Genomic DNA, 12244 nt, shown 5'->3' with positions numbered 1-12244 from the left:
TAATTAATTAATCAATATAATATAATAATATTAATATAATTAATTAATATATATCATATGATATTAATATAATAATAAAATTAAATATTAATATAATCATTAATATAATTAATATTATATATATATTATATTACATATTTATAATATATATAATATAATAATATATAATATATATATTTAAAATTGATAATAATTGTAAAATAAAAATATAATTAAGATATATATTATATGAAACAACATTAATATAATATTAATAATATTAATATAATATAATAATGTATTAACAATATATATATATAGGATATATAGTATAATATAAATATAATTAATTAATCAATATAATATAATAATATTAATATAATTAATTAATATATATCATATAACATTAATATAATAATAAAATAACATATATTATTACATATATTTATAATATATATAATTATGATAAATATTATAATTAAAGTATATATTATACGAAACATCATTAATATAATATTAATATAATAATAAAATAATTAATATGATTAATATATAATATGTATATATATTATAAATCAAACTCCGCCTGTGGTTTGGAAGTGAATGAGTTGACATTTTTAAATCTTTCACTTTTGTTTTTTTGCTTTCTAGTACATAAATCAAGTTTGAAAGTTAATTATAATACACAAAATATAAGGGAAAGAAGAAGAAGAATGAATCATGACTATAATTATATTTATGCTGAAAATAGCAAGGTAATAATCGCCAATGCAAGCTGAACGAAGAAGAGGTAGAGACAACCGGAAATGGGTGCGGAGGAGACCCGGAAAAGAGTGTGAACGTTGCATCCCGCTACGTCACTCTTCTTTGGCTTCCTCTCATCAGCATCACGAGGAGGCCGTCCCGCCTCACTCGCGACGTCAAACCCCTGGCGCTGGCTGGCTGGCTGTCTCCCACCTCCGAACACGGCCCACATTTGGCCGCCGGGACACGCGTTGTTGGATATCTCGAACAATTTAAACCTATTAGCCACGCTATGTCTGAGGTCCGGAAATTTACCAAGAGGTTGAGCAAACCCGGGACGGCGGCGGAAGTCCGGCAGAGTGTGTCTGAAGCAGTGAGAAGCTCCGTGGACTCGGTGGTGAGCAGTGACATTTGAGATGTCCTTTTTCTTCTTTTTTAGCCAACAAAGCCAGTATTTTATGGTGCCAAGAGTCCAGAAACACGTCCTCTCTCATAAGCACGCATATTTTTGAGTTTGTTTTTGTTTTTGCTGACGAATGTCAACGATACTGAAATATGTTGCGTTCAAGGACTATCCAAACTCAACGTAAAAATTGGTGTCATTAAAAAAAAATCTTTGAATAGTACATTGATTAGTGCGTTAAAGAACGGTCTCCTTCTGTGTCTTTCAAGTGCTTTGTCTGCCGGTTGGTTAGCCGTAGCATGGCTTTCATTGGCTCGTCATGTTTGATGGATTCTGCCACATGGTGCAGTGAAGGATAGTGCATCTATACCCTGATTCATTTAGGGGTTTTTTTTGTAAATGGTTAGAGCTGTTAGAGCTGCCTGCATTCATGAGAGGATTAGGCGGGCGGTGGTTTGAGGCAAGAAAGCATCATAGAATAGAACCCTGCTGACACAGCATTGTGACTGCGGCTGGTTTTCGTGGCACTGTGTCAAATAGTAAATACATTTGTTTAAACCGTGATGAACTTGACTACAACGATTACAGTGATCCCTCGTTTTTCGCGGTTAATGGGGACCAGAACCATAGGTGGAGTTTGACTTTTGGGCTGGGGGGGGGCACAACATGTTGATGACCCCGAAATGCTGTGGGAAAAAAAAGTTTGCATTTTATAGCATTTAAGCTAGCGGACTTTTGCTATGTAAGTTAGCCAATTGTTCTTTTGTTGTACTTAGACACTTATTTATTTTTTTATACCGTTTGAGGCTCAGCTCAGGTATTTTCATTTTTTATGTTCCTTATCCGATTACTCGATTAATCGAATTAGCTAGTTCATCGATTAATCGACTAACACAATAATCGTTCCTGCAGCCCTACTTGAAAGTACACGTTTTGTTATTGCTTTAGCACAATAACAATGTCACACTAGCTGGTGTTGATGGAACGATGATTGACGCATGCGGCTCTTTGAAGCTGGGCGTTGTAATGCTTTGTTTTGAAAATGTTTGCATTTAGTTTTATTGATTTGGGTGGATACACTGCGCTCTAGTGGTAACAGTGAATATGACATAACTCATTTCCCATGGCTGAATCCAGCTGCTCCCTGTTAAGACCAACATAAGCTAAGTTGTTTTATTTTTGAGCTAATAGTTTTTTAATGCATTCATTATTTAATTTGTAGGTAAATTTAGCCATTTTTGTGGGAATATGTGGTTGAACCATTTGATAAGAGCATTGTCAATTTTTTTTTTTTTTAGCGTTTTATAGCATTTAAGCTAGCGGACTTTTGCGATGTCAGTTAGCAAATTGTTCTTTTGTTGTAGTTAGACCATCATATATTTATTTTTTATACCGTTGGATGAGCTGTTCAGGTATTTTAATTTTCTATGTTCCTTATCCGATGACTCAATTACTCGGACTCGCTAGTTCATTGATTTATCGACATTCTGCTAACTTTTTATTTGCTGTAATTTTTTGCCCTCTAGTGGCAACAGTGAATATGACATAACTCATTTCACATGGCTGAGTCCAGCTGCTCCCTGTTAAGACCAACATAATCTAAGTTTTTGTTTGAGCTAATAGTTTTTTAATGCATTCGTAATTTAATTTATAGGTATATTTAGCCGTTTTTTTGTGGGAATATGCGGTTGAACCATTTGATAAGAGCATTACGCGTTTTATAGCATTTAAGCTAGCGGACTTTTGCTATGTCAGTTAGCCAATTATTCATTTGTTGTAGTTAAACTAGGGCTGTCAAACAATTAAAATTTTTAAGCGATTTAATTACAGCTTAAAAATTAATCGTAATTAATCGCAATGCAAACCATGATAAAATATGCCATATTTTTCTGTAAACTATTGTTGGAATGGAAAGATAAGACACAAGAGGGATATATACATTCAACATACGGTACATAAGTACTGTATTTGTTAATTATGACAATAAATCAACAAGATTGCATTAACATTATTAAAATTCTCTTAAAGCGATCCATGGATAGAAAGACTTGAAGTTCTTAAAGATAAATGTTAGTACAAGTTATAGAAATTTTATAGTCAAACCCCTCTTAATATTTTCGTTTTATTAAAAGTTGTAAAATTTTCAATCAAAAAATAAACTAGTAGCTCGCCATTGTTGATGTCAATAATTACACCATGCTCACTCATTGTGCTGAATCCCATAAAATCATTTGGGCACAAGCGCCAGCAGAGGGTGCCAAACACCAAAAAACAAGTAACAAGCGGACATTACACTGCTGTCATTTTAATCTGTTTGAGCGGGGCATATGCATTAATTGCGTCAAATATTTTAACGTGATTAATTTAAAAAAATAATTACTGCCCGTTAACGTGATAATTTTGACAGTCCTAAGTTAAACAATCATTTATTTATTTATTTATTTATTTTTTATACCGTTTGAAGCGCAGTTCAGATATTTTAATTTTCTATGTTCCTTATCCGATGACTCGATTATTCGAACGAACTCGTTCATCGATTAATCGACATTCTGCCAACTTTTTATTTGCCGTAATTTTTGGACTATAATGCGCACCTGAATATAGGCCGTCACCCACCAAATTTGACACACAATTGCCGTTTTTTCATGGATAAGCTGCTCTGGACTATAAGCCGCAGCTGTCCATTAAGATTTTATTTGACAGTGGCATCATAAAACTTTCTAGGACCAAATGAACCACTGTGAAGCTTTGAACCAATTGGCTGCAAAGCTTCATTGCTTCAAGAAGCTTCATTTGGCCATCACTGCTCCCTTGGAGGAGACAGAAGTGGCGTTGTAATGGTTTGTTTTGAAAATGTTTGCATTTAGTTTTTTTGATTTGGGTGGATACACTGCGCTCTAGTGACAACAGTGAATATGACATAACTCATTTCACATTGCTGAATCCAGCTGCCCCCTGTTAAGACCAACATAAGCTGTTTTTTTTTTTTGAGGTAATAGGTTTTTGATGCATTCATTATTTAATTTATAGGTATATTTAGCCGTTTTTTGTGGGAATATGTGGTTGAACCATTTGATAAGAGCATTGTCAATTTTTTGGGGGACAGTCAACCTCTGCTGCAACCTGCTATCAACACTGCGATCATCCAACATGCCCCTTAGCATACATTGCAGCACTACATATGTAAATAACAATCAAAATTTGTGTTCTCTGCTAATTATTTCTTCAAATAATGTTCCAGTTGTTTCATTAATTGCTAGTTATGGTATTTGGTAACACTTTATTTGTAACAATACAGTAATTATGTCACACTAGCCGGTGTTTAGGGAAGATGAGGCTTGTGGTTTGAGTTCTTCGGACATTGGCGGTGTATTTGGCATGTTGAGATTTTGTGGGAATTCCCTCCGGCATGCTTGAAACGTACTTCCTGTGAACTGAACTGTGTGTTTGTCAAAGTCCTCTCTGTTTGCTACTGTCGGACATTTTTGTGGCATGTTACTATGGTTAAATGTGTCAATTGTTTCTGATCATTCTTGTTCATGGCTTGTGCTGTTTTAGCAAAAGTGCCAGGACTGGTGTTATAAATAGATGTAGACTTTTGGGATTCTATCTTTTGTGACTTTTTGTTTCTAATTGACACACTTGTTAACAGTATACTAAAGCTGGGTATGATGCAACAAATGAGGCTTTGTTCCTGTTTCTGCTGCAGCTCATATATTGACATGCTGTTAGGCTTGTCTTAGTGGTGGAGGCTTGTTGGACATGTGGTGTTGCAGTAACCGCCCTCCGGAAACCTCAAGATCATCGCTAACCCCTGCATTAAGACATCGTGTGAAGTAGCTATAACGAGATCTTTCTTGAAGTGTCATTCGGCACTTATTTTTGTCAACGTAAAGAAAGGCAAAAACAGTCTTCTTGGACCGCCTCGCTCTCCCCCCTTGTCTGCTTCTTGTGTGTAACATGATCCGGTCCGCTGGTACCGCTCAAACCCGGCCCGTGACTTGCGGCTGTGTGGTTAAGCTTGTTGCACATGACAGGAAAAAGAACTACTTTCGGGCCAAAGGGTGTGCGCAGAGTCTTGTTGGGCTTCTTAGTTTTTCTTAGCAATGACCCCGCAGATTTGAATAGACTTACTTCATTATGAAACTCAAAAAGTGGAAGTCAAAACATAACTATTCTGTGTGAGATTCTCATTCCTCCCCCTTCTGTGGATATCAGATCATCACAGAAATGGCTTGCTTGTATCTGTACGATCTGAAAGCATCCTTGTTCATTTCAGGAACAGCCCAAATTCATCGAGCCCTTGGACTACGAGGCCGTGGTGTTCCAGAGAAAAGCTCAGATCCACAGTGACCCCCAGAGAGACCTGCTGCTCTGCCCCGTCGATGATGTTTCGGTAATGATGCGCAGTTTTATTAGCTTTGTTTTGCTGGACAACTAATGGGTTGTTGCAGAATTGAAGGCGATTTTACATGCCACCCTTCAAATTTTCAATAAATCGCACAAAATAGTACCAACATAAGTTGTTTAAGCTAATAGTTTTTAAATGCATTAGTAATTTAATTTATAGGTATGTTTAGCTGTTTTTTTGTGGGAATATGTGGTTGAACCATTTGATAAGAGCATTGTCAATTTTTTTTTTTAGCGTTTTATAGCATTTAAGCTAGCGGAATTTTGCTATGTCAGTTAGCCAATTGTTCTTTTGTTGTAGTTTGACCATCATTTATTTATTTATTTTTTTATACTGGTCCAGGCGCAGTTCAGATATTTTAGTTTTCTATGTTCCTTATCCGATGACTCGATTATTCGAACTAACTAGTTCATCGATTAATCGACATTCTGCCAACTTTTTATTTGCCGTAATTTTTTGATTGGGTGGTTACATTGCCCTCTAGTGGCAACAGCGAATATGACATAACTCATTTTACATGGCTGAGTCCAGCTGCTCCCTGTTAAGACCAACGTAAGCTAAGTTTTTGTTTGAGCTAATAGTTTTTTAATGTATTCGTAATTTAATTTATAGGTATATTTAGCTGTTTTTTTGTGGGAATATGTGGTTGAACCATTTGATAAGAGCATTGCAAAAAAAAAAGTAGCGTTTTATAGCATTTAAGCTAGCGGACTTTTGCTATGTCAGTTAGCCAATTGTTCTTTTGTTGTAGTTAGACCATCATTTATTTATTTATTTTTATACCGTTTGAGGCGCAGTTCAGCTATTTTAATTTTTTATGTTCCTTATCCGATGACTCGATTATTCGAACTGACTAGTTCATCGATTAATCGACATTCTGCCAACTTTTTATTTGCCGTAATTTTTTGATTGGGTGGATACACTGCCCTCTAGTGGCAACAGTGAATATGACATAACACATTTCACATGGCTGAGTCCAGCTGCTCCCTGTTAAGACCAATATAAGTTTTTGTTGGCGCTAATAGTTTTTTAATGCATTCATAATTTAATTTATAGGTATATTTAGCTGTTTTTGTTGGAATATGCGGTTGAACAATTTGATAAGAGCATTGCAAAAAAATTTTTTGCATTTTATAGCATTTAAGCTAGCGGACTTTTGTTATGTCAGTTAGCCAATTGTTCATGTGTTGTAGTTAAACTAGGGCTGTCAAACGATTAAAATTTTTAATCGATTTAATTACAGCTATTACCATTATTATTATTGCTATTATTACTATTGTTGGAATGGAAAGATAAGACACACGAGGGATATATACTGGACTGTCTCAGGAAATTAGAATACACAATATTCTAATTTTTTGAGACAGTCCTGTGTATATATACAGTCTGAGACAGTCAGGAAATTAGAATATTGTGTATTCTAATTTCCTGAGACAGTCCTGTATATATACATAGGACTGTCTCAAAAAATTAGAATATTGTGTATTCTAATTTCCTGAGACAGTCCAGTACATTCAACATACGGTACATATGTACTGTATTTGTTAATTATGACAATAAATCAACAAGATGGCATTAACATTATTAAAATTCTCTTAAAGCGATCCATGGATAGAAAGACTAGAAGTTCTTAAAAGATAAATGTTAGTACAAGTTATATAAATTTTATATTCAAACCCCTCTTAATATTTTCGTTTTATTAAAAGTTGTAAAATTTTCAATCAAAAAATAAACTAGTAGCTCGCCATTGTTGATGTCAATAATTACACCATGCTCACTCATTGTGCTGAGTCCCATAAAATCATTTGGGCACAAGCGCCAGCAGAGGGCGCCAAACACCAAAAAACAAGTAACAAGCGGACATTACACTGCTGTCATTTTAATCTGTTTGAGCGGGGCATGTGTGTTAATTGCGTCAAATATTTTAATGTGATTAATTAAAAAATTAGTTAACGCAATCATTTTGACAGCTCTAAATAAAACTTTATTTTATTTAAATTTTCCCATTACTTTGCTAAATGTCCTATTTCCAAACTGGATGAAATGGGCCTCAAGCACGTTTCCATTCATGTGAAGTTTTGGATTCACAATGTGAAATTATTACAACAATTTGAGACGTTTTTGGACAGAAGAGATGGACGATTTTCCCCCCAACTTTCTCTAAAACAGCCAAACAGCTGTTTTGATTTATTCAGAGAACTGCCTTGACCCCGAAACAAATCTTGTGACGCTCATTTGTTTTCCACTCAGTTCTATGGGGTTTTGTTTTGTTTCTGTGCATGTATGCAGGAGTCCCAAATATCCCGACAGAGGCGAACCGTGGTTCCTTCTGTGCCTCAGAATGCAGAGCGGGACGCCAGGAGTTTGTTTGCCAAAAAGGTACTATGGTGCTCACTCGTGAAATGTGCCTCGGTGAATGAAAGCAACATGTCCCAGCAACAAGGCGACTCATTTTTAGTGCAATTCTGTGAGTCAAGGTCAGAGGACGGAACGGCGTTCTTTTGTTATTATGTGTTTTTTGCAGTGCATCAACATGTACAAAACCGACTGGAACGTCATCAACTACAAATACGAGGCCTATTCCGGTGATTTTCGCATGTTGCCGAGGTAAGGTTTCAAAGGTTTGAAATGAATTTATCTCAAGTAGACGTCCAATCTGTTTGAAGTGGGAGGGTGGTAGAGAATGAATGTTAATTCTAGACATAATGGAGCAGATGGCTTTGTGGGGGGAAGCTGTGATTTATGGACGACTGTTGAGCCCCCCTCTTTGCGCTCTCTTTTCATAGCAAAGGCCTGAAGGCAGACAAGCTAGCGGCTCACGTGTTCGAGGTTGACGAAGACGCCAAAGATGAGGTGCGGCAGGTTTGGGTGTCATTTTAATCATGGAGAACATTCTCTTTGTAGTCAAGACCACTAGGGCTACTAATGAATCAGCAAATGAATCGACAACTATTCTGAAAGTTGATTACGGCATTTTCCGGACTATAAGTCGCACTTATACTTACAGTGGTACGAAAAAGTATCTGAACTTTTGTGAGATGACTGTTTTCAAAATCACACAGATGAAAAAAACAGTGTCAAAGTTGAGGTGCGGCAGGTTTGGGTGTCATTTTAATCATGGAGCACATTCTAGTTATGGTGAAGACGGCTAGGGCTGCTATAGTTAATCAATAAATCGACAACAATAGAATTAGCAAATGAATCGACAACTATTCTGATAGTTGATTACCCAATTTTCCGGACTATAAGTCGCACTTATACTTACAGTGGTACGAAAAAGTATCTGAACTTTTTGGAATTTCTCACATTTCTGCACAAAATCACCATCAAATGTGAGATGACTTTTTTCAAAATCACACAGATGAAAAAACAGTGTCCGCTTTAACTAAAATCGCCCAAACATTTATAGGTTTTCATATTTTAATGAGGATAGTATGCAAACAATGACAGAAAGGGGGAAAAATAAGTAAGTGAACCATCACATTTAATATTTTTTGGCTCCCACTCTAGCAGCAGTAACTTCAACCAGACGCTTCCTGTAGCTGCAGATCAGTCTGGCACATCGATCAGGACTCATTTTGGCCCATTCTTCTCTACAAAACTGCTGTAGTTCAGTCAGATTCCTGGGATGGCTGGCATGAATCGTTGTCTTTAGGTCATGCCAAAGCATCTTAATGGGGTTCAAATCTGTACTTTGACTTGGCCACTCCAGATTGTGTATTTTTTTCTCCTGAAACCATTCTGAAGTTGATTTACATCTGTGTTGTGGATCATTGTCTTTTTGCAACATCCATCCTCTTTTAAGCTTCAACTGTCTGACAGACGGCCTCAGGTTTTCCTGCAAAACCTTTGAATTCATTCTTCCATTAATGATTGCAAGTTGTCCAGGCCCTGAGGTAGCAAAACAGCCCCAAATCATGATGCTCCCATCCCAATGCTTCGCAGTGGGGATGAGGTGTTGATGTTGGTGAGCTGTTGCATTTTTCATCCATACATGACATTGTGTGTTACTCCCAAACATTTCAACTTAGATGTCATCAGTCTATAAAATATGTTGCCAAAACATTTGCGGAGTTTCCAAGTTCCTTTTTGTGAACATTGAACGAGTTTTTATTTAGACAGCAGTGGCTTCCTCCGTGGAGTCCTCTCATGAACACCATTCTTGGCCATAGTTTTACATATAGTTGATGTGTGCACAGAGATATTGGACTGTGCCAGTGATTTCTCTTAAGTCTTTAGCATACACTCTAAGGTTCTTTTTTTACCTCTCTGTGTATTCTGCGCTGAACTCTTGGCGTCATCTTTGGTGGACGGCCACTCTTTGGGAGAGAAGCATCAGTGCCAAACTCTATCCATTTGGAGACAACTTCTCTGACTGTCGATTGATGAACATTCAGACTTTTACAAATGGTTTTGTATCCTTTCCCAGCTTTGTACAAATCAACAATCCTTGATCGCAGGTTTTCAGACAGCTCTTTTGACCGAGTCATGATGCACATCAGACAATGCTTCTTATCAAGCCAATTCTTACCAGGTGTGTGTTTTATAGTGGGCAGGGCAGCTTGAAACCATTCATCAGTAATTTGGCACACACCTGACCTAAATTGTTTGGTAAAAATTGGTTTCAATTGCTCTTTAGGTCTCCTTAGGCAGAGTGTTCACTTATTTCCCCCCATTCTGTCATTGTTTGCATACTATCCTCATTATAGGTTTCAGCACCGTGAGCATTGTGTCATTATTGACATCAACAATGGCGAGCTACTAGTTTATTTTTTGATAGAAAATTTTGCAAATTTTGTTCAAACGAAAACAAAAAGAGGGGTTTTAATATAAAATTTCTATAACTTGTACTAACATTTATCTTTTAAGAACTACAAGTCTTTCTATCTATGGATCGCTTTAACAGAATGTTAATAATGTTAATGCCATCTTGTTGATTTATTGTTATAATAAACAAATACAGTATGTTGAATGTATATAGACTTTCCATTCCAACAATAATTTAGAGAAAAATATGGCATATTTTATAGATGGTTTGAATTGCTATTAATTACGATTAAGTAATTTTTAAGCTGTGATTAACGCGATTAAAAATTTTAATCGATTGACAGCCCTAATAAATTATAAAGGTTGAAAAGTTACCTGGTGTTGCTTTAACAGTATTTTTTTATTTTTTTTGCATTATCCGGTTTGTCATTAAAGGCTAAGGAAATGTGATTTGGAATGTGACTTTTGCCGGCCATCCAAAATGACGTGGCGGCCCGATCTGGCCCCTGGGCTACGAGTTTGACACCTTTGTGCTAATGTACGGTCCTTCAAAGTCCGAGAAACATTGCAATCACCCTGCCCGTAAAACCAGAAGCCCTCTAAATGTTCTATAAATAGCTCCTATTGATCCTCCTCCTGTTGCTCTGAGGTCAGAAGCACATAGATTTAGACGGAGAAAGGGTTTAATTGGGGGAAACAAATGGCGCTCTGTCACAAGGACTGCAAGGCTGATCCTCAGATGGCTTGACTGCTTCTCCAAACTGTCGTCATTACAGATTTTAGGCTGAACCCTCAAAAAGCACTGTTCAAATGGATTGAATATGATGATAGAACATCTTTTGGATCTTAAATTTTACATGTTATCAATGATATGTGTTTGTTTGCATCAGGACACATCTTCGCTGTGCTCCCAGAGGGGCGGCATCATGAAGCAAGGTTGGCTTCAGAAAGCCAACATTAACAGCAGCCTGTCCGTCTCCATGAGAGTGAGTCACTGGAACCATTGGCCTTGAGTCACACTGAATAAAAACAAACGTCACTACACTGCAATCATCATCATTACAGGTGTTCAAGAGGAGGTATTTCTACCTGTCTCAGCTCCCAGACGGTTCCTACATCCTCAATTCCTACAAAGATGAAAAGCACTGCAAGGAAACCAAAGGCTCCATTTACTTGGATTCGTGCATTGATGTCATTCAGGTAAATGGAGAATAAAATGCACGGTGGCTAAACAAGTTTTTGCAAAGGTAAAAATCTGGTAAGCTAAGCTTACCGGTTGACATGTTCAGCTCTACTGCCAGAAAGCTTTCTGCTAAATGAGGCCACTCACAGAAGGAATGGGAGGAGACTCATTCTGGCTAATGGAGCCGATGTGATTTACTTCTGCGTGCGTGGATTAGCAGTCGCCATTTATTATCATATTGGAACGACTTCCTATAGGACAGTGAAAAACATTAAATGTAATAAACTCACAATGTCTTCGAGAATAACACAACAACAGTGGGGCAAATAAGTATTTCGTCAACCACTAATTGTGCAAGTTCTCCCACTTGTAAATATTAGAGAGGTCCGTAATTGTCAACATGGGTAAACCTCAACCATGAGAGACAGAATGTGGAAAAAAAAAACTGAAATTCACATTGTCTGATTTTAAAAAAAATATTTGCAAATCATGGTGGAAAATAAGTATTTCGTCAATAACAAAAGTTCCTCTCAATACTTTGTTATATACCCTTTGTTTGCAATAACGGAGGCTTTTCTGTAACTGTTCACAAGCTTTTCACATACTGTTGCTGGTGTTTTAGCCCATTTCTCCATGCAGATCTCCTCTAGAGCAGTGATGTTTTGGGGCTGTCGTTGGGCAACACGGTTTAAAAATATTTTGTGGACTGATGAAACCAAAGTTGAATTGTTTGGAAGGAACACAAAACGTCATGTTT

General features: G+C 36.7%; 1 protein-coding gene across 2 annotated transcripts in view; it reads left to right on the top strand.

The window, feature by feature from the left end:
- Positions 1–747: 747 nt before the first annotated feature.
- dock11 (dedicator of cytokinesis 11) overlaps positions 748–12244 on the top strand; it is a 60326-nt gene continuing 48829 nt past the window's right edge. Inside the window, exons 1-7 of one of the 2 annotated variants that reach the window (XM_057854360.1) lie at positions 748–1120; positions 5406–5522; positions 7827–7916; positions 8062–8144; positions 8324–8390; positions 11195–11290; positions 11370–11504. In XM_057854360.1, the coding sequence (XP_057710343.1) occupies positions 1016–1120; positions 5406–5522; positions 7827–7916; positions 8062–8144; positions 8324–8390; positions 11195–11290; positions 11370–11504 (693 nt within the window). In that variant the 5' untranslated portion in view covers positions 748–1015. The remainder of the gene's footprint in view (positions 1121–5405; positions 5523–7826; positions 7917–8061; positions 8145–8323; positions 8391–11194; positions 11291–11369; positions 11505–12244) is intronic. The other variant, XM_057854361.1, reaches the window with a different exon arrangement.

The sequence above is a fragment of the Corythoichthys intestinalis genome, chromosome 13 (genome assembly GCF_030265065.1).
Source record: "Corythoichthys intestinalis isolate RoL2023-P3 chromosome 13, ASM3026506v1, whole genome shotgun sequence".
NCBI classification, from domain to species: Eukaryota; Metazoa; Chordata; class Actinopteri; order Syngnathiformes; family Syngnathidae; genus Corythoichthys; species Corythoichthys intestinalis.
Note: the sequence above shows the minus strand (reverse complement) of the source record. Positions and strands in the feature narration are given on the sequence as shown.